General features: G+C 36.6%; 1 protein-coding gene across 1 annotated transcript; it reads right to left on the bottom strand.

Annotated features, from left to right (window-relative positions):
- Nucleotides 1–5,554: 5,554 nt before the first annotated feature.
- LOC103272421 (cytochrome P450 1A1-like) lies at nt 5,555–23,449 on the bottom strand. Its single transcript, XM_008069922.2, has 6 exons — nt 22,628–23,449; nt 20,992–21,115; nt 12,902–12,991; nt 12,702–12,822; nt 9,043–9,129; nt 5,555–5,855 (listed from the first exon to the last, which is right to left on the bottom strand). The coding sequence occupies exons 1-6, from the start codon at nt 23,447–23,449 to the stop codon at nt 5,555–5,557; spliced, it is 1,545 nt and encodes a 514-aa protein (XP_008068113.2).
- Nucleotides 23,450–26,803: the final 3,354 nt, after the last annotated feature.

Genomic DNA, 26,803 nt, shown 5'->3' with positions numbered 1-26,803 from the left:
TTTTCCCTCTGCTTTACAGTCTGTCTATTCAGCAGTATGCAGTCTTGGTCCATTCAGAGAATCTCACCAGTTCACCTATGCTGCCACCATCTTGCCTCCATTGGCAAAATTAATAATTTGATAATTGTCTGACACACAGAGTATGCTTTAAACCTCTTAGGAATTTCATCTTTGACAGTGAAAAGAAAGAGCAACAACTTGAGAGAACTGGAACAAATAAAGATGAATGCTGTTTATCTAATTTTAGAATAATAAGATGATGATTAATAAAAATGAACATCCCAAGTTTTAGAAACTAAAACTGTATATATCTGTTGAGATTATAGGACCAGACTTTCTCTCTATGAATCCAAAAGTAATCCTAGATTAGGTGATGAAGATTCAGTTATACCCAGGGCAATGCTCAGAAGACACACCTCTCTGGGGCTGGAAGAAGGCTGTTTGCTTCTTTGTCTTACCAACCTTGTAGTATTCCCAAGCTGGAATGAATAGCTCTAACAGGAATTGGTTAAGGTAGGAGTTGGGAGTCTAGCCACAAGGAAAAAAGAGAGTAGAGCAGATCCAGGATAAGGCCTAGGAACAGTCTGGGCTTAGGCAACAGCTGATAGAATAGTGTGTGTGTGTGTGTGTGTGTGTGTGTGTGTGTGTGTGTGTGTGTAAGAGAGAGAGAGAGAGAGAGAGAGAATCCCTTTCAATAGACTTAAATCCTCAAGCAAGTTTTCTTCAAAGTTACAACTAAATCTGTCATACCCTTGAAAAGTGTATGTGTGTGTGTGTGTGTGTGTGTGTGTGTGTGTGTGATCACTTTCAATAGTCTTAAATCTTCAAGCAAGTTGTCTTCAAAATTACAGCTAAATCTCAGTCATACCACTGAAAAATGGGTAAATCCCAACACCTATCCTTTGACATAAATTGTACAGAGAGAGAGCAGTGATCCCTTCTCTTCATCATAATGGGCAAAATATGAGACAGATGCCACCAGACTGTAATGCTTCCAGTGAAGCCCATGGCACAATCAGCTGCTCATACATTTTTGCTGGCAAGACACAAAGGTCAGAGTAGGATAAGATCAATGACATTTTGGAACACACCTGAGATGTTACCCTTGGAAAGTTTCCTAAATACCTAGGAAATACTTTGTAATTCTGAGGTGAGATATAGGGAGTTAATTTTTATTAAAATGTGCCATAAGAATGAGAGTTTAAAAATAATAATAATTAAGGACTTCTTTAATGATACCTGGACTTTATAGACTAAATAAGTGTGAGAAGACTAAACAGATTTTAGTATGTGGAGGATTAGGCAACAAGGTGGAAATTAAAATATGAGTATAGGTGCCAGAAATGCTATCCGTATCAGACAATCTCAAGTATTTTTTTTTTCTAAAGCCTTTCCTGTGTTTCCACTAGACTCATTTACTTAATCATTGTTTCATCCCAACGTTCACTGAACATTCAATTCAACACTATAGGATGTTTATTATGTGCCTAAAATTGTGCTAGACACTGGAGCTACACTGAGAAGCAAAGCAGACTTGACCCCTGCATTCATGGAGCTTGCAGGACAGTAGAGGAGATAGGCATTAAAATAATCAGTGGAACTAGGTATTGGGGCAGGGATAGAGGATGTGATCAAAACAGCTTCAAATGATCACAGTCCTTATACAATCACTGCACTATACCCAGTGATTACCTTATAGAAATAAATGGCATGATAATTTCTGGAAAAGAGGAAATTGTGTTTAATATATGAACTTTAAAACATCAGAAACCCAGAAAGACTTTTATTAAGAGCCATTAAAATGAACATTTTGGAATTTGGTCATCTCACTTTATTGGAAAATGCATTCACACATCATGCTTCAGAACACAGGGGTAACAGAAAAAGGCAAATCTATTGTATGTGCGTATGTAGGGTTTACTCTTGGGCCTGAAGGTATATTGAATTGAGATAAACTATTCACTGTAAATAACTTGAAGGATAAAAACCTATACATGTTTATGATTTTTATTTATTTTGACTCTTAACATTGTATATGATAAGAATCAATCTCTTGCATACTGCATTTTTTATTCATCTAAAGAAGAAGCCAATAGAGGTATTCCTTTCAGGGAATTTTTTTAAAGCCTATTTAGCCATAAAAACAACTCCCTTCAGCTATTTCTGATCTAAGGTATATATAGCACAGTGCTTTTTTTGTTTGTGTGTTTGTTTAAAGTATGTTTCTTGAATTTTGTGGAAAGATTCTATTTGAATCTAAAATGTCAAACTATGTATCCACACATCTGGAGCCCTGAAATCATCTGCAAATCAGGACAGATTTCACAGTCCAATTAATAATTATGTAGATAGTAAAGTCTCCAAAGACCCCTTCTGCTTCTCTTAAAAATCGTTCTCATGTTATGTGGGTTGATATTGCATTTGAATTATAGGTTTAACTGAAAATAAATTAGAGAATTCTAACATGGGAAAAGGCCCTGATCTTTTTAAAGTTGGGTGCAAGTTTTCTTCTTTGAAAAACACTGGAGACCAAGTAAATCCTATGCCCACTTGCATCATAGAGTGGATAATGTTTGCAGACTGCTCTTTGTCTTTATGATGTTACCAAGAACCCCCAAAAGCTGTAGCTCCAAGGAGGGAAGGGAGATATAAATATATATACATGCGTATGTGTGGCAGGATATTTTATTCCTTTAACTCTGTTTTTATACATATTGAATTTAAAAACATTCTCTCGGCCGGGCTCAGTGGCTCAACCTATAATCTCAGCACTTTGGGAGGCCAAGGCGAGTGGACTGCCTGAGCCTGCAGGTTCGAGTCCAACCCAGGCAACTTGGTGAGCCCTCGTCTCTACAAAAAATCAAAAATTAGCCAGACATAGTAACGTGCGTCTGTAGCTCTGGCTACTTGGAAGGCCGAGGCAGAAGGATCACCTGAGCCCAGCAGATCAACGCTGGGGTGGCTGTGAGCAAGCCACTGCACTCCAGCCCAGGCAATGGGGTGAGACGCCAACTCAAAAAAAAAAAAATCACTCATCTTGGGTTAACTAATGCATATTTTCATGTATTATCACTTACTCTATATCATAATGAAGTCTGTATATAGTTTTCAGATGATTATTTAAAGTATTTACATTAATACTTAAGTTCTTCAACATAGTAGTGTGGTACAGTGTTGTTTTTGATTATATTTCATTAAATAAACTGTTACCCTGGATAAGTGAAATTACATATCTAAAATTAACTTATCTTTCCATATTGAATGACAAAGAAAAGCTATACTTATTTGTCCCCACTCTTTCTTTTCCTAGTGTTATTCTTATCCATGTTTCTAAAAATATATAAAATGCAAACATGATGCCTGTAGTCTCAGCTACTCAGGGGGCTGAGGCAGAAGGATCACCTGAGCCCTGGAGGTCAAGGCTGTGGTGAACTATGATCACACCACTGCATTCCGGCCTGAGCCACAGAGTGAGACCTTGATTCCAAAAAAAAAAATTTAAACATGAATTACAAAAAAGACGCAATATTACACCATTTAATTATGCCTTAGGAGCACAGTAAGAGTGCAAATTAGCATTTTACAATACAAAGTATAAGTTTTGCTTATGTAAAAACAGTAGTCAGAAAAATAAAATTTTTTAAAAGAAAATATCAAATAAACAGATACCAAGATTTCTGTAGTTTTCTAGTCATCCCTATTATTTTTGAATACACAGAAAATTTAAGGTTCTTATGGAAAAAATATAAGAGCAGATTCATTTTGACGCGCAGTCATGGAAATAATATAGATCGTTACAAAAGGTCTTACAGAGAAGCACAAGCAATTCAATTTATTTATTCTTAAAGAAAATGCTGAATATAAATAAATTTTTTTGTGGTAAACTTCTCTGCTTCCATTGCCACATCCTGGCCAAGACAATCATTATCTAGAGCAGGGGTCCCCAACACCCACAGATGGGTACCCATCAGTGGCCTGTTAGGAATCTCAGTCGCACAGCAGGACATGAACAGCAGGCCAGCAAGCTCTGGGCTTCAGTCAGATCAGAGGAGGCACTAGATTCTCATAGAGGCCCAAACCCTATCATAAACTATGCATTCGAGGGATCTAGGTTGCCCACTCCTTATGAGAATCTAATGCCTGACAATCTCCTCCTCCCTCACTGTCCGTGGAAAAACTCTTTTCCATGAAATCGGTCAAAAAGGCTGGGGACCTCTGTCCTAGCAAGTCACATCTCCCTAACTGCCCTCCCAGTTGAATTAGACACCAATGTATTCTTACTTCCTGGCATGGATTCCACTTCCTTTACAATGCAACTCCACCTTACAGCTTGAATCTGAAATACTACTTCCTTCACTGTCCAAGTTCACTTAGGTGCCTTAGCTCATAAACATATTCAAGAACGTATTAGAAGCACATATTTAGTGCTGGGTATCACAGTTTAAAATATGTTGTTAAAAAAGCAGCACCTACTTTTTTTCTCATCACTTACTATTAAGGGCTGAATTGTGTCCCCTCCCTCAAAAAAGTAGATGTTGACATTCCAACTTCCAGTACTTCAGAATGTGATTTTATCTGGAGATAAAGTCTTCAAAAGGGACGATTAAGTTAAAATGAGACCCTTCGGGTGGGGCCTTAATGCAGTAGAACTGTTGTTTTTATTTGAACAGGGAGAGACACCAGGGATATTTGCACACAGAGAAAAGGCTTTGTGAGGACACAGTCAGAAGGCAGACAGATGCAAGCCAAGGAGACAGGTTTCAAGAGAAACCAACCCGGCTGGCACCTTGATCTTGAATTTCCAGCCTCCAGAATTGTGAGAAAATAAATTTCTGCTGTTGAAGTAACCCAGCCTCTGGTATTTTGTTATCATGGCAGTTCTAGCAAACTAATGCACGTGTATATTTAGTGTGTACTGAAAAATCTCGATAATATTGTAAAAATACCCATTTGCCTGAAATTAAATTTTTAATAGAGAAGATATATATGAGTTGATACTATATTGAACTTGGAGGACTCTCCCATCTCCTTTTCTCTACCTCTTTAAATCTAGCCTACTTCAGCTCTTGCCCCGTGCAATTCTCTGCTGTTCTAGGCCTCCCTAGCTCCTTTCTCTGGCCCTCCTGAGCACTTATGTCCTGGGTCACTAAAAATAAATATATTTAATGTCAGAATCTTGTTCTTATGTTGAACCCTATATTTAAAGCAAAGAAGAGTATACCTGTCTTTTTGAAGGTGGCTAAGGGGAAGCCTGCTTGCTCAATCTGTCATTCTCTTTCCCTCCCTTTCATGCCCATGTTGATACCTCGGGCACCACTCTGTGACAGCTGGATTTAGACCCTTGATTTACCTCACACTTCATTATAGCTTAAAATAGCTTCACAAGACAATACATTTCATATTAGCACTGGGGCTACACCATACACTTTAAAAAGTATATCACAGAGTTGAATTAACAGCATAGCTCAGCGGTGTGATTTTTACCTTGCTTGTTAAACTTGAATCACCTAACTTTTCTGAATTAAATAAGAAACCCTCTACTCAGTCTGAGAATCTAAGCAGATGAACTACTTGAGGAGCGGAGCTCTGCCTGGAGTTGGTATGGTCTGGGCTTCATGGTTAATCCGTACGTGGGCGTCAGGTCGAGCTCCGCTCTGGGATGTTTTTGCAGCTTGAGTTGTTGCAGGACGGTGGTGAGGAAGATGAATATCTCATTGCGAGCAACGTCTTCTCCCAGACACTTCCGAATTCCCATTCCAAATATCAAAACTTTCTCAACGACACTTTTATTCAGTTCTCTGTTTTCATTTAGAAATCTCTCAGGTCTAAATAAATTGGGATGATCCCAAATAGTTCTGCATAAAATAGACAAAAAATAACATTTTTTGCTATGGTTGCCAACTTTTTCACAGTAATTTTGTTTTGCATAAAATACTTTGTTTAAGTTTATATATAATTTATAAAGGACATCCAAAACTTAAACATTACATATAATTAATAATATATATTTATATATAAACTAGGTATATATAATATCTAAAGTATATAAACACCTATTCTATATATATATACAATTTGGAGACATGATTACCTACATTCAGAACTAACATTTGTATCTACATAATTTTTTTTTTTTTTTTTGAGTTGGAGTCTCACTCTATCGCCCAGACTGGAGTGCAGTGGCTGCTCCCAGCCACCGCAGCCTTGGCCTGCTGGGCCCCGGCGATCCTTCAGCCTCAGCCTTCCGAATAGCCGGAATTATAGGCATGCACCACCACGTCCGGCTGATTTTTTTATTTATTGTAGAGATGAGGTCTCGCTGCCCAGGCGGGTCCTGAACCCGCGGGCTCAGGCAATGCACTCACCTCAGCCTCCCAAAGGGGCGGGATTACAGGCTGAGCCACCGAGCCCGGCCTACATAATTATTATGGCTACATATATTAGTTCGCTCTTTAATATTTGGCATATTTAGTTATTATAAAGGTTGAGTTCAATCATTCTTAATTTTCACTAAAATGACTTCTGTTTCACTAAATAGTGAATAATTAAAATTTTATTTTGATTTTCAATTGTTTTCAATGAAGAGTTCCACAAAATTGTCATTAAAATATTCCAACATTGTGACATAAGTAACCTCTTTTGCTTCAAGCAAAATGAATGAGAAAGATGAAACTGAGCCACATCTCTTACTCTCATATAAATATGTTAGAAAATAGCCTTTGTACAACATCAAAGAGAAGCCAGATCTTCAGAAAGCACCTCGATTTGAGGGGTTGCCCACCGTTCCCAAATCACTGTGCATCAAGCTTTTTCTTCCACCTCCATCTTTTGTTACGGAGACCATATTTGACTTGTCTATGGCAACTAATGCAAGCATGTCTTCTAATATCTCCTAAACCATACATCAGGGACCCACTCACCTTCACAAACAATTGGCCCTCTTTATATGTAGATGTCATGCTCTCTCAAAAGGAAAAATTTCATTGCTGTTTCTCCAAGAGGTCACAGACCTAGAGAACTAGGTTCTCTACATAGTCCTTCAATACTTTTTTAAATCTCATAATCTTTTAAAATTAATTCATTATTACTAACATGTAAAAATCAGATTTCACATGAGAATCCACACTTGCTATTTTTTTTCCAAAGAGAAAAGTCAAAGTAGAAAACCTGCATTTCCAAATTCTGTTTTATAACTGAAAGAGCTGTCAACATTGGGACAATGTCTTGCTTGCCAACAGTTTACTGGGCTGAGTTAGATGCAGCAGATGACTCAACTCCCATGCTTTATCAAGTACAATTCACTCACTTCTGGTATTTTCCATTGCTCAATGGGTCCTTGCATTTGTGACCTCTGTTTTAGATTAAACATGAATAATTTCCCCATAACATCAAGTCTTGAAATACATACTCACTTAGCTTAAACAATTTCCTCCATACAGACAGATTCCTTTAGTAGCACCTGTGTGACCTCTTTTGTTTGAACATTACTCAATATGCAATATGATCACAAGTTCTCAGGCTACTAGAATATTTAGGGTATACTAAGTGAGAATAAATATTATCAAATACACATGAACCTTATTACTTTATTTCTTCTTATAGAGGTTTGCAAAACGCTTAGTTTTATTCAATATGATCAGCAGGTATAGAGAATGAAAAGGTTAATCTCTGCAACAATATATTTTGCGGTAGGGCAGACTATGCTGTGTCTTCCACCATTTTGCTGTTTGCAGAGATTGTGAAGGTGCCATTAGATACAAAGGATAAGCATCCCCCTCCCTAAAAACCTGAAGCATGAGACATCAGTCAGATGAGATCTCGGGTGAAGATAAAAAGATGAACAGGCTTTTCATACATGTTATACAGTCTGCTGAATACATAAGAATACAGTCTCTACCAGTTTACTGGGGATTTCCAACCCTGATCACATGAATCACCTGGTTTTCATTACATAGAATTTACATGTTTGAATTTGAGTCCTGCCTCTGCTGCCCTCTGAACATGTGACCTCAGACAATGTTTTTAAGCTGGCTGAGAGTTTCTTCATCTGTAAACCAGTAAAATGGAGAGCATAGTAACCTACAGCATAGTGTTATTGAGACTCAGAGGAGATGTTTCAAGATTTTGTGCCTGGCACAGAGTAGGAGTATATATATTTTAGCTATAATCAGTTTATTCTCGTCATTATCACTGTCATTATCCTCCCTATCACTGCATGAGCTATCTCCATCTCAGCCCTCCTTTTATAGACATATGGGTGAGCTTCTAACTTTATTTTATTCAACAAGTATTTCTTATGTGCCAATTATGTGCCAGGCAGTGATACAGGTGCTGGGATAGAGGAAAAATAAACAAAAATATTTTTCAAAAATCCCTCCTTGGTGCTTCCACTTCAGTGGGGGATTTCAGACTGCATTTTAATAACAACTAGCTATAACAATGGGAAAGCTGAGCCCATGATGTCTCTGGTCCACACCTCCCCTAATGAGCCCACTTTTGATATCAGATTCACCCTGAATTGGAATTTTCCTGAATTTATATTAAGGTGTCACCCTTCCCATTATAGACAAGAAGAAAAAACTGAACTTCTTTTCTTCTCTTTTTTTTTGTTTTTTTTTTTTTGAGTTGGAGTCTTACTCTGTCACCCAGATTGGAGTGCAGTGGCCACTCCCGGTCACCGCAGCCTCGACCTGCTGGGCTCCAGCGATCCTTCCACCTCAGCCTTCCGAGTAGCCAGAATTACAGGCATGTGCTACCATGCCCGGCTGATTTTTTTATTTATTGTAGAGATGAGGTCTCGCTGCCCAGGCAGGTCTCGAACCCGCGGGCTCAGGCAATCCACTCATCTCAGCCTCCCAAAGGCGCAGGATTACAGGCTGAGCCGCCGAGCCCAGCTAAAACTGAACTTCTTTTCAACTTCTTTCAAGAGAATGGCAAGTGGATTTCGATTAAGAAAGATGTAAATATTTGCCAGATTAATAAATAGTAAACAAACAACCAAGCAAACAAATTTTAGTCCCAAGATTAATTTTGGTGACTTACTCATCATGGTTTACTTGATACATGTTAATAAAGGTGCACGTTTTCCTGGGAATGAAGTAGCCATTCAGGATAGTATCTGCTGTAGTACTAGGAAAGCAAAATACAGCATTATAGCACATCCTGTAAATTCAAATATCCCATCTCTAAACTGCCTCCCACAACTCACAGACTACTTTTATTTATTTTTTGTACTATAATAATATCTTCATAAATCTTCATTCTTTCACTAATTAATTCCCACCTCCTGTCAAATTGGTCATTTGCTATTTTTCTTATATGTGTCAAACATATTGCGGGTTCAATATATTCAAGGCATTTCTAGGAGCTAAAAATCTCAGTATAAAATTATCTCAATGTTTCTATAACAGAGTTGGCCATAGTAGGCTGATCAAATTACATCAGGAAAATAAGAAGTTACTAAGTCCTTTCTGTGTACTTCATGTGTTTGTGTTGTTATTAATATATATTTTTTCTAGTTTCATACTCAAACTCCTTTCTGAAAACTATTTGCTTTTCCCCTTTATATCTCTATAATTATGCATGGATTTTACTAAGTTATTTTATGTTTCCAAGTGGCACTCCCTACCTCACTAAAGTATCCTCACACTCACTTCACCCCAAGGGAAGCTAGTAACAATTCAGTTTCATGACTTCGAAAGAAGGTGTCTTAGCCAGTTCTGGTTTCTCTCTTCATTAGTCAACCTGTAATGAAGATATATCTCATCTACAATCACCAAGATTAAATTTAGAGGGGCAGATTTTGTCCTTCCAGGGGAGACCTGAAGTTGTTCGACCTAGCCAGACACAATTAGACAAAGTATGCCTAATTCAGGTGAGAAGTATTAGTAGATTCACACTATCTAGCTCCATGCCACATTGTGCAAACTAGCTGTGATCATTAAAAAAGCAAATAATCGAATCGCGATCTAATCTATGTCTACTTTAAAACTGGTACCGAGTTTTGACAAATAATATTGATATTATTTATTGAGTTCCCTAAAACTCAGCAGGAGAAAGGCCAAACAAGTGATAGACCTACTTTTGGAAGGATACATAGCCACTTGCCTATGTCAACACATTCCTGTCCACACCCACTCTGTGGATTCAGCTACTCAGTTTCTACTAATACGAGAAATTATATGCTCTTATTTTATGAAAACCTTGTATGTAGAATTTTATTTCACTAATATTGAAATATAAGAGTGAATTATAGGGTTTTTCTCTTTACCTACATATTCTGGAAATTTTGTATGCAAAGGTGACTTTCCACACAATTTTTAATAAATATGTATATAATAACTATTTATTAAGATACTGTTTGGTCTTCCCTGTGTATTTGTGTGTATATGCATGTATATGTACATATGTTATAGTTAATAGCAAACTTTTGCTGCTTTTACCTAAGATTATTTCATTAATCTTGTTTTAATTCACTTTAACATATGTTGTCCTTTTAAGTCTAGTTTTCTTTTCAATGAAAAACAATCAACTTCCAGGTGAAGCAGAAAAGATCAGTCTCAAAAAAAGTAAGATGACTTTTTGCATGCAAAAAAATTCTTAGTGTCACACTGCTCTCATTGGCCGATGCATTTTCTTTTAATTTTACATTTTAATTTATGTCTATTTTTAATAATACAGTGAATACTTATGTGCTAATATATATTTATCCATAGCTATTAGATCCTCAGATAAGTTTTCAGGATCCTAAAATAGTTGATCACTTTTCTTCTAAATCATGCCCATAAAACTGGCAGAGCCTCTCTGTTCCTGAGTACTAAGCACAGGTGTAGATCATACTATTTTATGAAACACCCAAAGCCCCTTATAAAAGTAATTAGGACAGAAGAGTTGCTTCTTTAAATATAGGGGGGAAAAAAACTCAAGTTAAGGCAAAATTTGCTTCAACTGAAAGAGAATCTGACACAGCAGCTGGAAGAAAGGGAATCATTGTGGAAAAACAGGCATCATGTGTGAATAATGGGAGTAAATTAAAGGGGCAAAACACAGGGAATTGTGTCACTCCCTGCCTGGCCTTGACTCTGTTCAGCTGGTGGTCTGGTCCTTTGGGGCATGCTATTGTGCCAATTAGTGAATGATCAGTCGATTTCCAGGGAAGAGAGATGTTCCCAGTCCTTTGTTATTTAAAGGGAGGGGAGAGAAAGCATTGAGAATTCCTTTAAAAAAAAATCTAATTGCAAGAAATAAAAACAGACGTAACTACTAGAACTTTGGTTCTTCACACACATGTTTAATGAAGCCTATCTACCTAAACTACGCTGGCACTCATTTGTGTGCAGGAGATTCTGACATAAGGCTCCGTAAATGTATAAGCCACAACAAATGAAAATTTGATCTTTTTGTAAACAACCCCCTTAAAAAGTGGGCAAAAGACATGACTAGACAGACACTTCTCAAAAGAAGATATATGGGCAGGCAACAGACACATGAAAAGGTTCTCAGCCTCACTAATCATCAGAGAAATGCATATCAAAACCACATTGAAATGCATATCACCTTACCCCAGTAAGAACAGTCATCATTAATAAAACAAACAACAACAGGTGCTGGTGAAGATGTGGAGAAAAGGAAATGCTTCTACTCTGCTGGTGGGAATGGAAACTTGTTTAACCTCTATGGAAAACAGCGTGGTGATTTCTAAAAGAACTAGAAATTGACCTTTCATATGACCCAGCAATCCCCCTACTGGGAATATACCTGGAGGAACTCAAATCATTCTATAAAAAGGATACCTGTACATGCATGTTTATTGCAGTACTATTCGCAATAGCAAAAACATGGAACCAACCGTGCTGCCCATCAAAACTGGACTGGATAAAAAAATGTGGTATATATACATGATGGAATATTATGTAGCAACAAAGAAGGACAAACATATGGAGTTTGCAGCAATTTGGATGGATTGAGTCTATCATACTCAGTGATCTATCAGAAACAAAGAATCTAGTACTACATGTTCTCACTTATAAGCAGACCCTGAACGTTTACCATAATACAATAAGAAAGGGATTGGTAGTAGCAGGACACTGACAGGGGAGGGAGGGGTGACACATAACACCAATAAGGGTACTTGGTCTCAAACCAGGCAAAGAGGGGATCAAAGGGAGGCCCAAACTTTACCTGTACAATGAACACTTATATACCTAATCCTGAATTGTATCCCACATCTTTAAAATAAAAATTTAAAAAAAAAAATCTGTTTGTAACCACATTGGCTTCCTTAGTGTATTGCAAAAGTCTAGGCTACTGAAAGCGAAGCCAAATCAGCAGAAAGCTAAGTCTGCTTATCAGATGAAGTTAAACAAGTTTACATGACATTTCATAGCCAAATAAAAATTATGGTCAGATTATCTATTGTTTGGAATTCCAATCTTCTTCTCTCTTCTTGATTAGTACATATGAGTGTAAGAGGAAAGTTAATGGCATCATAGTTTAGTAATGAGAAATAATCACAAAATATACCTTTGCCTTACACAAAAACTATTATGAGAGGACTTCAAAATACAATGAAATATGATTTAAAGTAATATCAAAACAACAACACAGTATAGATTTTAAAACACTTAACTACTTCACTGTCAGATTCCTCCCTGCCCCACCACACCATAGGTTACTGTTTCAAAGGAGAATCCTGTCCTTACCAATGTGGAATAGTAAAAGGAAGAAAGGAGGCATATCTGAATACTTCATTTATGAAAGCTTCAGTGTATGGTAAACTTTTCCTGTCTTCAAATGTGGGTGGTTTCAGTCCGATGTTTCTATCTTAAAGAAAATATTTTTTAATTCAATAGGAAAAAATGATAATTATAAGAATTGTATTTTTCATCTGAAAGCACGTTACCAATTTCTTCTTGAATTGTGGCTTGGATTTCTGGATAGTGTATCAAATAAAGAAAGCTCCAATATAGACATGTTGATACTGTTTCAAACCCTAAAAAAAAAAAAAAAAAAAAAAAAGACATAAGAGATCCAAGTGTCAGGGAAAAAAGTAGTAGCAAAATCGCCATGCTTACTTTACCTCATATGAATTCTTAATTCTTATTGAATGCTAAGAATTAAGTTAAGGGGATCAACAAAGAATAGAATCACACTAAAATAATGACTATACACTAAGATTCATTTCAAGCTATAGTTGCGGTAGGTTGGTGCAAAAGTATTTGCGGTTTTAGATCATGAATTTTAATCATTATAACTAGGTTCAAACACATCTTTATTAATCAAAATAGGAACCATTACAATCCATACATTTTTGCCAATGAGAAATGAGTTTGTTTATTCCTGTAGCATAAAAATATGTGCTTCGGGATCCAGTGAATACTTGGAAAGCTTTTTCTGCATCCTGGTGGTTGTGGAAGCGTTGCAAAAAAGTTGTCAAGATGCTTGAAGTGGTAGTCAGTTGGGGAGAGGTCAAGTGAATATGACAGATGAAGCAAAACTTTGTAGCCCAATTTGCTCAACTTTTGAAGCATTGGTTGTGCGACATGCTGTTGGGCATTGTTGTGGAGAAGAATTGTGCCTTTTCTATTGACCAATGCCAGCCACAGGCATTGCAGTTTTGGGTGCATCTCATTGGTTTGCTGAGCATACTTCTCAGATATAATGGTTTCACCAGGATTCAGAAAGCTGTAGTGGATCAGAGCAGCAGTAGACTACCAAACAGTGGCCATGACTTATTTTTGGTGCAAGTTTGGCTTTGGGCAGAGTTTTGGAGCTTTTTCTCAGTCCAACTACTGAGCTGGTCATCGCTGATTGTCGTATACAGTCCACTTTTTGTCACCACATCACAATCTGATTGAAGAATGGTTTATTGTTGTTGCATAGAATAAGAGAAGACGCTTTTGAAATGACAATTTTTAAAAAATTTTCAGTCAGTTCATGAGGCATTTATCGCTCTTTTTCACTATTCCAATTTGCTTCAAATGCCAAACGACCATAGAATGGTCAATGTTGAGTTCTTCAGCAACTTCTTGTGTAGTTGTAACAGGATCAGCTTCGATGATTGCTCTCAATTGGTTGTTGTCAACTTCCTATGGCCAGCCACTACACTTCTCATTGTCAAGGCTTTCCTCTCCTTTGCAAAACTTGAACCACCACTCACTGTACGTTCGTTAGCAGTCCCTGGGCCAAATGCGTTGTCAGTGTTGCAAGTTGTCTCCACTGCTTTATGACCCATTTTGAACCCATATAAGAAAATTGCTCAAATTTGCTTTTTTGTCTAACATCACTTCCATAGTCTAAAATAAACATAAAGTAAACAGTCAGGAATAAGTCATTAGCAAAAAAAAAAAAAAAAAACCACAAAGCAAGAAATGCTCATGAAAATGATGTATAACATGACCACATTTACTTAAAAATGTATTCCAATATAAAATGACAACTATCAAAAAAAATGCAAAAGCCGAAATTACTTTTGCACCAACCTAATAACTTCTTGTCCACTGGGATAGCCACTATTCAAAAGAATAGAAATCAAGAAGTGTTGTGAAGATAAGGAAAATTTAGAACTGTGGATAGAAATGCAATATGATGCAGACAAGATAAAAAACAGTATGGAGGTTTCTCAAAAATTAAAAATAATATCCAACAATCACTTCTGGGTTATATGTCCAAAAGAATTCAATGCAAGATCTTGAAGAGATATATGCATACCTATGGGTTATTGCCCCATTATTCACAATAGCTAAGAAATGGAAACAACTCAAATCTTCATTGATAGATGAGTGAATAAAGAAATTGTGGTTTCTAGATACAATAGAATACTATGCAGTCCTAAAAATATAGAACCTGTCACATGCTACAACATGGATAAACCTTGAGAATATTAGGTTAAATGAAATGAGGCAGTCTCAAAAGGACAAATACCACCTAATTCCACTCCTAAGAGGTTTTTAATGTAGGTCAACTCATAGAAATAAAAAGTAGAAGGAAAATTGCCAAGGGCTAAGGGGGATGGGAAAATTAGTGTTTACAATAGGCACAGAATTTCAGTTTTGCAAGATGAAAAAATTCTAGAGATCTGTTGCACAACAATGTGAATATACACAACAGTATGGAATTGTACACTTAAAAATGTTTAAGTTCATAAATTTAATGCTGTATACTTGAAAACACAAATAAAAATAAAATGAATTTTAAAAATATCTAGGTGCTATTTAAAAGACAAATGATAACATTGAAAGCACTGCACTACCTAGTAAACACTATTGATGTAATAATAACAAAAATGGCTATGATTTGTAATAATTATTATAAGAAACTATTGAGTACTTATCCCGTTCCAGGAGTGCTCTGTGTGTGTGTGTGAACACATATACACACTTATTATAAATAATAATATAGAAATGCAATATGTAAATGTTTGAATAATTATGCTAATTTTACTAAGCCTCAAGGACATTATGGGCCTTGCCCAAGGTAAATGGACTCATCAGAGGCAGAGCCAACACTTAAACTTGGACATTTGATCATAAATTTACATGAGTACCTAATGGAGGGTTGACCAGATTCAGTTTTTTTGAATTATAAGTTTTAGTATACATATTATGGCTTAAATTCTACTCTTGAAACAGAGTTTCTTTATTTTCTAGATTATTCACACATCAACTAAATAGCTTTTTATTACTAAAAATAAAAGCAAGGAATTCTATATACCAAATTTCATCTTTTTCTCAAGGGCTGCTTTAAGATTAGTGCTTTTTAAAAAAAAGTGATCAATTCCTGAAAATCTAAAACTCAGAATTGTCACATTAAAAAGCTTTTCTAGATTGTTTTAATTGTAAATTTACCTCTATAATGACCCACTGCTAAAATTAATGTTATTTGAGTTTTCTATTTAAATCTTATAAAGCCAGCAGCAAAAATGAATTTTAAAACCAATATACCAGGGATGCCAAAAAAATACACATTTTAAGAGATGTTATCTATATATTACTTTTAGTTCACAGTAATCAGAAGTGTCTAGATTCTGATGGTAACAACTTTGAACACCTCTTGTAATTGTAGTAGTTAAATGTGACTTGTATTCATCCTTTGTTATAGGTATATATTGAGTATTATAACATTAATACAGTTTTTTCTTTTCTTAAAATGTGTATACTTTTTTGTCACTCTCTGTATTTAATCTCTAGATTTTCACGATGACAGCATGGGAAATGATGAATATATTTACCAAATATTGACCATTTAATTGCATTGTCATCTGAGATGGGGGCTTCAACTAGCCTCACTTTAAAGATGAAAACCCTACATCATGGAAATGGTAAAATATTTTACAAGGGTCACACAAGGAATAAAGGTAATTATTCTCTAAATAACTTACATCACAATATGTACTCAAACTATACTCAGATATAGCTGTAGAACAGAATAAACTCATTTTCAAACTCTCTTTTCAAACCTGGTTTTCACATTTTTTGAACATGGCAATCTCTCATAGAGAGCCAGTGGCTTTTAAAATTCCTGACTCACAAAATTACTAATATGACTTTATACTGCAAGAAATTATCCTAGAATTAAGTTGTCCAAATGAAGATGCTGTTAGAAATCATCCTAAAAGTGAGCTGTCTAGCCAGGCTTGGTGGCTCAGTCTGTAATCCCAGTGCTTTGGGAGGCTGAGGTGAGTGGATAGCCTGAGCCTGCGGGTTCGACACCCGCTTGGGAAACTTGGAGAGAACTCATCTCTACAATAAATCAAAAATTAGCGGGGCGTGGTAGCACACGCCTATAGTTCCAGCTACTTGGAAGGCTGAGGTGGAAGGATTGCCGGAACCCAGCAGGTCAAGGCTGCGGTGGCTGGGAGAGGCCACTGCACTCCAGTCTGGGCGACAGAGTGAGACTCCAACTCAAAAAAAAAAAAAAAAGTGAGCTATCTAAATGAAGTTTCTGACCATCATGTCTATAACAGAGTACAGTATGGCATGAAAAGTTGAACTTTTATGAAGAATTTATCACTTCTATTCTCTAGTAAAAGACAAAAACAAAAAAACACATCATAAATACTATGTGCAAACACTGGTCTTGTACATTGTAGAGCCATGGACATTAAATCAAAGACCTGACTATCTGAATGAATATCAGGATTTACTTTTTCATATATCATTAATTTTGCTGTTTTATATCAAGGCTTAAGCAATCTGTTATTATCTATCTTGACGGATTTTCTAAATGTTGAGTTTATAATCAATGATTTGGGACAACCTTACTATATCCAAGAAAGAAACTAAACTATCTCTACAATTAACTTTAAAAGTCAAATATGTAAACATAAATGTTATATGTATATAAACATAAATGTATATAATATGATCTGGTGGAAGAGAGCCTGCAAATTGTATCCACTAAAATATGTGGTTTATAGCTAATTTATTCTAACAAAAGCATTTTGTTACATCTCACTAGTGAGACAGCAGATACATTTGGAAGTATATATTTTATTAAGTTTTATTATTACTCTTATTTGGATTAAAAATACAAATTCTATCATGTTTATTTAGTAAATAAATGCTTTATATAGTAATACAGATACTCGGCTTTTTACCCAAACCATTTTTTAACTGTGATGTACATGTCAAATGGCTTTATTCTGTATCCTAGTCATTTTTGTCATCTGCCATCATTCTACATCTGTTGATTACTTGAAGATCTTGACAGTATTACATACAAGGGAGAACCCAACCCCCCAAAAACAGAATTATCTTTTGGAAGGTGGGCCCCTTGTAACACACTTGGAATTTGTTCTATCAGCTCCAACGACCAAAGTTTTTTCTGGAAGTTTTAGGAAGGTTGCATCATGATTTGAGAAAGAAACATTCTGAATTGTGGCAAAGTGACTGGTTCTTCCACCATGACAACGCACCTCCCACACCTCACTGAGTGTTCAGCAACTTTTAACCCAAAACGCCATGACCCTCATGCCCCACCCTCCCTATTCACCTGATCTTGCCCTGAGTGACTTTGTTTTGTTTCCCCAGATGAAAAAAGCCCTCAAAGGGAATCATTTTCCCATTGAGGAAGTGATGAAATAAAAAAAGGGCAGCAGCACAAAACGACATCAAAATTGACAAATTCAAAAAGTTTTGAGCAGTGGAAAAAGCATCTCAATAGGTATTATGCATCAAATGGAGATTACTTTTTATAAATTCTGGTTTTTGAAGGGCTTCCTCATATTTCTGGAATATATTCAGATATTATTTCATTGAACCAAGATGAAAATAAATTACAGTTAGATAGGAGGAATAAGTTCAAGAGATTATTGCCCAAAGTGTTGACTATAGTTAAAGATGATATATTTTATTCTTGAAACTCTGAGAGTGAATATTAAGTGTTCTTACCACAAAAACCATGATTATGTGAGGTAATACATATGTTAATTAGCTAGGTTTAGCCATTTCACCATTTATATGTATGTGTGTGTGTATATATTTTAAAACATTATGTTTTACGTGATCAACACATAAGTCCCCTATATACAAACCTGCAGATTGTGAACTTTCAAAGATGTGAATGTGTGTTCACATGTCCAATCACAAGTTAGTTCACATGTCTGGTGTGCATCTTCTACAAGTGGTTGTGCTTTTGTGTACTTTACTATACAGTACTGTATAGAGGACAGTAGTATAGTATCTTTATTTCAAGCCCAGGATGTCCGGTAGCAAGTGTAGAAGCAGTGATGATATAGCTAGTACTGCTAAGAAGCATCAAGTGATATGATATATTGTACTTTTCAAGGTACTGTATCATAAGATTAAAAATGTTTTATTTTTGTTTGCTTTTTATGTGTTATTTGTGTAAAACGTATTATAAACATATTACAGTACAGTGCTATATAGCCAATTGTGTTAGCCAGGTACCTAGGTTAACTTTGTTGGACATCAGGACAAATTAGATTTATGAATACTGTCTTAGAACAGAACTCATGTATGTGGGGGACTTACTGTACAATTTTATCTGTCAATTTTAAAATAAATAAGGAAATTACAAAGCTCACTTGGTGTATTAAACACACCCAGCCTTTAGGATTCAATGATGTTCAGGCCTTAAGAAAATATCCCTCCAAAAAAATAAAAAAATTAAGTCCTGGCCAGCCTCGGTGGTTCACGCCTGTATCACAGCACTTCAAGAGGCTGAGGTGAGATGACTGCTTGAGCACAGGAGTTTGAGACCAGCCTAGGCAATACAGCAAGACCTTGTCTCTACAAGAAATAAAAAAAATTAGCCAGGCATGGTGGCACATGCCTGTCGTTCCAACTACTTGGGAGGCTGAGGCAGAAGGATTGCCTGAGGCCAGGAGGCTAAGGCTGCAGTGGGCCGCGGTTGTGTCACGGCTGCATTTCAGCCTGTGACAGAGACCCTGTCTCAAAAAAAAAAAAAAAAAAGCCCTGACAAGTACTAACATTAGTACTTCGCATTATATAGTTGATAGAAGAGTATGCTTAGTACAGTGTAATCACATTTTTAAAATAAAGAACCAGATGAAATAATCCATTAAAGTAATGATCAAATTAATAAATAAATAAACACACACTTATATGTGGGGGTTTGTGCATTTGCATAAGGAAAAATAATATAAATAAAACAAATGCCTCTGTGTACAAAGAAAATTCAGAAACACAAATGCACAGATCCTAGAAACAAATGAACCTAATTACCAATAAAATGGTATAAAGATGGGGAAAAAGGAATTTGAAGAATATCCCACCTAAAATGAAACTGCTAAAAAACACCTTTGATATATTTTATACTAGAAAAATTTGCTTCCAGCAGTGTAATATCTTACAGAAACTCTAAGAAATATGACATAAAAATTATTTAAGAATGAGAGTAATTTGGTTGCAATATAAATTGGTACAGCCTCTCTGAGAATGAATTTAGCAGTATGCATCAGAACTAGAAACTAGTTTTATCAGTTGACTTGGAAATTCTGCTTCTTAGCATAAGGTTGTATTTCAAAGGAAGGCAAAACTCATGCAGTAAGGTGATCAGTCACTTTAGCTTCAGCAGAATACTCAGTATCTGCATTTTCTGTGTTCACCAGGAGTTTCAAACAATCCATTTCTCCAAAATGTGGAGAGTGAGTCCAGGCTCAGTGGCTCAGCCTGTAATTCCAGCACTTTGGGAGTCCAAGGCAAGTTAATTGCCTGAGTCTGCAGGTTCAAGACCAGCCCAGGCAACTTAGCGAGACCTTGTCTCTATAATAATAAGAAATTAGCCGGGCATGGTATGGCCACTAGGAAGACTGAGGCGAAAGGCTCGCCAGAGTCCAGCAAGTCGACACTGGGATGGCCGTGAGTGTGCCACTGCACTCCAGCCTGGGCAATGGAGTGAGACGCCAACTCAAAGAAAAAAAAATGTGGAGGGTGTGTGATGTGGAGAATTATGCAACCTTGAGGAGCAGCAAATTAGAAATATATCTGGCACCGTGGTTGGATCTTAAAAGTATAGGGCTTCATGAAAAAAGTTAGAAACAAATTTATATGTAAATAATGATTATATTTACATAAATTAAAGTACATGATAATACCGGAACATATGGTAATATAGAATGCTAAAAATCTCATTTTGTAAAAAACACATAAAACAAAAACAATAACATTTTAAACAGATCAAGAATAAATGCCAATGATTTAGATGAAGGGACCAGAAGAGGGGATAAATAGTAATTAACAAAGACAAATCATTGCATCGACAATGGTCTTAATGCATCATGAACTGGGGACTATTATTAATTTGAATCTTTATTCCTGAGATCACAGTAAAGTTTTTTGAGTGATATGGAAAGAAGGTAGAATATCATATTGTTTACACAGTGTGAGATAACTGCACAAAGTGATCAACACAGAAAGAGGAAAATACTCTAAACTATAAACACTGGATAACAAAAAAACTGCAATTAATCTTTATTAGCCTTACATGTTGACAAATGCTCTCACATACCAGCTCCGAAGAGGTCACTCACGGTGCTTATGATTTCATTGTCATTTAAAGTGGCTGTTTTGGTAGCAGCATATTTGTTGTGGCATGTATTAATCAGAGCATCGGTAATGTCTCGCATATGGTCCTGGGGACAAACCTGAGCATGATTATTTGTTTCTATCTACATTTCATATCAATATAAATTCCATGCAGGAAGAGCCATATCACCATGTAGGTTGAAATGAATCCAATGAGTTTGGGAAGATAAGGAATATAAATAGATCATATTAAGCCTGGTATCCATTTTTTGCTTGATAATGGTAAAACTTAATCTTAGAAATGTAGAGTAGAAAACCAAGTTACTAAACTCAATTTTCTCCTCAGAACTTCCTTCAATCAATAAAAATGGGTATTTATGTCTGCAAGCATGCTTTAAAAATATCGGAATTAAAGATTGATTTATTATAGAGAAATTTCTAGGCAACAAATATAATGAGAGATTTTCAAACCCATTGGAAGGATCTTGTTTTTGCTGGCATTACCATGGGGAAAGAGATAAGAATGGGATATTTGAGAGAGTAGGAAGAAAAGTTTATGCTCTTTACAAATTCTGAGACTTACAGTGCCTGACATAGAGTCCCCAGCTTGTATCTTGAAAGTGATTGTCTTCTGCCTCTTCCTTTTGATTGGCGGGAGCTTAACTCCTCACACTCCATTTGCTTCATGATCCGTCTTTTAATAATTTATTTTTTTTCTGATGCCCTTATCTCAGCAAACTGCCACCCCCCCGGCAAAAAGACTAGAATTCTTTCTAGTACATATATATTTCAAGGAAAACTCATTCTTCTATAGACCACCAAAGTGTACTAAAAAAAAAAAATCAACAACTTTATGACCTCACAAGGAAGGCCCACTTCTGCCACCTGGAGAAACTTAATACATATGTTATAATCTCAAAATTCATTTCTGTATAACAAAGGAGCTCAAATTAAAAAATGAAGATAAGCCGGGCTCGGTGGCTCAGCCTGTAATCCCGCACCTTTGGGAGGCTGAGGTGAGTGGATTGCCTGAGCCTGCGGGTTCGAGACCTGCCTGGGCAGGCGAGACCTCATCTCTACAATAAATCAAAAAATCAGCCGGGCGTGGTAGCACTCGCCTGTAATTCCGGCTACTTGGAAGGCTGAGGCGGAAGGATCTCCGGAGCCCAGCAGGTCGAGGCTGCGGTGATCGGGAGCAGCCACTGCACTCCAGTCTGGGCAGCAGAGTGAGACTCCAATTCAAAAAAAAATGAAGATAAGGTGGGAACTTCCTATAGAAAGTTCTTGTAATTATTCAAAAACACTTTCAGATAAAAAAAAAAAATGCTAATACTTTGATACTTTTAAATCTGAGATCTCATAGTGCCAGACGTGATATGCACAAGACAAAATAATTGATTTGTTTCTTCAAGGAACTCATCTATATATTGGTCATCATTTATTAGGCAATTACAAATTATAGTCCTCAAATTTATTAATAGCTTGGGTAAAGTATAGTGAAAAAAAACTATAGTGAAAGAAAAACAGAAAAATCCAACTTTCAGGATATTCAATGCATTTCACCATTATCTTTTGCATTCCATCAAAATTCTTGTCTGGGTATAGGTTTAAATCCTTACCTTATCATATGTAGTAAGATGATCTTGTACATGTAGTGCAATAAACCGATTCAGGGCCTGATAAAACTCCCGGGGAGCATTTATTATCTTCAGCGGAAGGTAGCGGAAACATGGTATGAAATCTGCAGGGTTAGCTACACTGGAAGCCTTGAGTAAGTCATCATTTGTTTTAACTACTTTAAGAAACTCCTCATCACTGTGGTCATATCTCTTGCCAAAGCAAAGAGCACAAACAACGTTAGCTACTGCACAGGTAATCGCATTTCTGGGATCAAAGCTGCCATTCTTGGAAGTCAACTCGACAAAAACTTTCACCAGCTCAGAAACTTCCTCGGTGACATGTTCCTCAAGTAGGCAAGAGCAGGTGGAAGATTTTGCTTCTGCTTTAGAAAAAGTTCGTAAAGCATTAGAGGCAATTTTTTTATGAAGCTTCCAACTCTCACCATAATTCACTGAAAATGAAAGACTCTTTCCTTCTGCCAGGAAAGAAAATGTATGCATGTTTGGTCTGCCTGCAAAATGCTCTCCATCCTTGAGTAGTACTTGCTTCACCGTTTCCATTCCATTTACCACCACAACAGGCACCATGCCAAGTCTGAGGAGAAAGACATCTCCATATTTCTTCCTCATCTCCATAAATGTAAGGTAAGGATGCTCTCCAAGTTGGAGAAGATTTCCTATGATGGGAAGAGGCCATGGGCCAGGAGGAGACACCTGTTTTCTGCTCTTGTTCCCAAGTCCTCTCACTAAAATTAAAACCATCATTAAAATTATGAGAGAAGTGGCCACCTCTCCAGGAGTGACTGTCAGGTCAAATATCATTTTCAGAAATAAGGCACCTAAAACAGAAAAATGTAACACTTATTTTTGTAGTTTTAAGCATAAACGAAATAGTCTTTCTTCCTTTAAACATTTAGAAGAAAAGTACAAACTCTTTGAGATTAGTTGAAGGCTATTCTTAACTGATGCACTGAGTGGGCAAAATCAAATTCCTGTAAAATGGATGCCATCTTTATCCCAATTCTATTGTTTTCACAGTTCTAACCACCAGATCCAAATCCTGCTATGTAAGTTATCAACCACTGACAGAAGAAGATAACTCTATAGAGAAGGCATCCAGGTTATTTGGACAGGGATTAAGGCTACTGCAGTTGATTTCATACTCATTAATTGGGTACCTCAGTACCTCCACTTAACCGCAGTACATTCCAGGTTTCTCATCTAAGTATCCTACCTCACTGAATTAGTCATGCATTCTTTCAGTAAATATTTACTGCATCCTCCAATGTCAAGCACTAAGAATTCAAAACACTCACAAACTAATAAAGAAACTTAGATACTCAAAAATAAGATTGCAAAGTGGAATGTGCAATAAGAAACCTGGGTACAGAATGGCCTGTCATTATTTGAGGATCAAATTAGAACATTATTTTTTAAAAAGCACTTAGTGAATTGCAAGCCATTTAATGGAGAGCTAATTGGTTGTCTGCCTGTCAGCTATGTCCTTGGTCTTCCCAGGCTGTGTATTAGGGTGCCTTTCTAAGCTATCTTTTTGCTCTATGACCATGGGTGACTGATCCAAGAATCAGCCACTAGCCCAAGATGAATCTTCCTTAGGAATAGAGAATGGAGTTGTGGAAGGTTATCCTTTTTTTGGGGGGGGGGGGACAGCTAGACCTATGAAATCTAAGTCCTGTAGATATGATTTGGAGGCCTTTCATCCATCAGGAAAACCTGGGAAATCACGAAAGGAGTTTTGAACAATAAAGTAGAAAGGAAAATAAATATAAAGAAAGGCCTTATGACTTTATGTTTACCACTTCCATTACCTTCAGGGACCTAGATGCACTCTTGTCCTTTGGTTGAATTCTTTCCCACTTAAACTACCTAGAATTGTTTCTGTTACCTGCGAACAAGAGAATCCTAACTAAAAAAAGAAAAAAGAAAGATAAAATGCTTTATACACATGCAGAATCTCTTTGTTAGTTATTACATTTTGTGGTAACTGTAAGAGGAATATAACATTTTCTGTTTCTTAAAAGAAAACAAAAACTAAACTGTTCACACTCCTCAAATTACTTACAGAGACAATATTGTTGGGTAGTATATTCATTGGCTAGTGTAAATGTCCAGCTTTCTTTTACTTTTGAGGAGACCAACACTTCATTTCTTCTAAGTTTCAAAAATAATGTCTTAATAAACTGAAAAATCTTGCAAACAGCAATGAATTTGTCTTCTAGATCAAATGAAAGTAATAGGGTAGGAAAAACCATTATACTTTGGTCTCGTATAAAAAGCACCAGGAGTCAAAGGAATGTTTATCTCAAAGCTCTTACTCAGCATAAGCAGCTCTCACTCTTAATATGCGAGATAGCACTTTGTCACTTGTCTTATCTGATTGCCTTTCTAAAGTTCATAGATAAAAATGTGGCTAACTACACCAACTTGGTTGGAACTACTTTTCTTTTTAATTTTAGAAAGCAGGATTTATTGAGTGGACAGAAAACCCCCCTCATTGGGAGGGGATCCAAAGGGGTTGCCTGGCACTGCTTTCTAAGGAATGAACACTGGAGTTAAAATTGAGAGATCAACTTCTTTTATGGGGGTGGGGGGACACTTTAATATGCATTTAAACTTAAAAAAACCCAAAAAACTAAGTACCTAATCAATGTAATAGCTACAATTTGCAAAACTCCCCTTTTTCTCTCTGTTCAGAAAGGAAATAGAGTAAGGACTTTATTGTGTTTCATGTTTTGCCATACATTGATTTTGAAAAACATCTTCTATTAATAACAATTACCATCATGTATTGCACACTTACCATGTGCCGCATACAGTGGTAAGCAAAGTCTCTCACATATCTGGTAGGTAATAAGTCATCCTGCTATAGAGAGACTTGGAGATATAAATCATTTTTTTCCCATTTATTTTCCATTTATTTAAATAATTAATCACCAATTATTTTCATCTAGTGTTTGCTTTTTTATAAAATTCAATTTCTTTTGGGCATATACCAAAACTGCCAGTTTATATATTGACAATAATCAGTTCCTTTTCCAAAGCATAGTAGTGAGTAGGTGAGAGGCATGTATGGCTGGAAAAACACTGGACTCAGAAAAATGACTCAATGTCCCACCTCCCTCTTCTTCTATTTAGTTGTAGGACTTCTGCTAAATTACAATTTCTCTTATCCTCAGTTTTCTCATCTATGAAATGGTCCTATCAGAGTAGACAATTTCTAAGGCCAGCTCCAGCCTTCAATAACTAAAGCTAAAAGGAATAACAGCAGAAGCCAAGTGTGATATACGTGGTTAATTGTCCAATAATACTATTTTTCCAGAGTCTCCAGAACAGTTAACAGTTTATCAACCAATGTAAGTAACTGTGTGATAACCCTGGATTCTTTTTCAGCCTGGGCCCTTCTAGTTTCTTTTATTAAATATACTCTTTGACAGTTTACCAGACTCAGATGCATTGCCAACTTTCTCAGCAACCTTCTTGGAAAGTTCTGAAGGCACATTCTGTCACTGATGTTTTTGGGGTGAACTCCGACTGAGGACAGGGGACGTAAACTCCCTAAGGGTGGGCTGCTACACTCCCAAGACTCTAAGTGAATTCTAACCAATTTAGAAAAGAGCCCAGTGAGATGAACATATTCAAGTTGAAGGTTTTTATACTGATTCTAAAGCCTAGACACATACATTAGACACTCTTGGGAGCTGGTAAACAATAGCAATTTCTACATAGACCAGTTAAATCAAGATCTCTAGGAATGGATGCATTTTTTAAAAAGCTTCCCAATGTGACTAAGGGACATTTTAGGTTAAGGACCTTTTTTTAGGGGGAAACAACATGCCAGGATCCTCAACACATTCACTCAGCCCAGTTACAATGAAGCTTGGAATGCTCACCTGTGCCCAGAAATCTTGCAGGTCAGTGCGAGGAATCTAGAGAAGAGAAGGATTTTGGTAAAGCTGGATGTGTCCTAACAAACAGGAACAGTCTCTTCCACAGCAAAAGCAGTGGGGCCCAGAACCTCTCCTGCAGCTAAAGGCCTGAGAGAACACTCTGCCCAGAAAGACAGGGGAAGGGTGAACCTTGGATCTAGTGGGAGGAGTTTGGAGTTGGATCAAGGCTTTTGGGAGCATAGGGGTGGAATGGAGAAGCTTCTTCAGC

Source organism: Carlito syrichta, unplaced genomic scaffold (genome assembly GCF_000164805.1).
Source record: "Carlito syrichta isolate Samal-C Ts95f unplaced genomic scaffold, Tarsius_syrichta-2.0.1 Scaffold312501, whole genome shotgun sequence".
Taxonomy (NCBI): Eukaryota; Metazoa; Chordata; class Mammalia; order Primates; family Tarsiidae; genus Carlito; species Carlito syrichta.
Note: the sequence above shows the minus strand (reverse complement) of the source record. Positions and strands in the feature narration are given on the sequence as shown.

What these genes read in the sequence shown, in the direction of transcription:
- LOC103272421 (XM_008069922.2), bottom strand. Translation starts at nt 23,449, where the DNA reads ATGATATTTGACCTGACAGTCACTCCTGGAGAGGTGGCCACTTCTCTC. An exon ending in CCTTTTACTATTCCACATTG is followed by an intron (nt 9,130 to 12,701) that starts GTAAGGACAGGA and finishes TTGCTTTCCTAG; the next exon opens with TACTACAGCAGATACTATCC. An exon ending in TATCAAGTAAACCATGATGA is followed by an intron (nt 5,856 to 9,042) that starts GTAAGTCACCAA and finishes TATTTTATGCAG; the next exon opens with AACTATTTGGGATCATCCCA.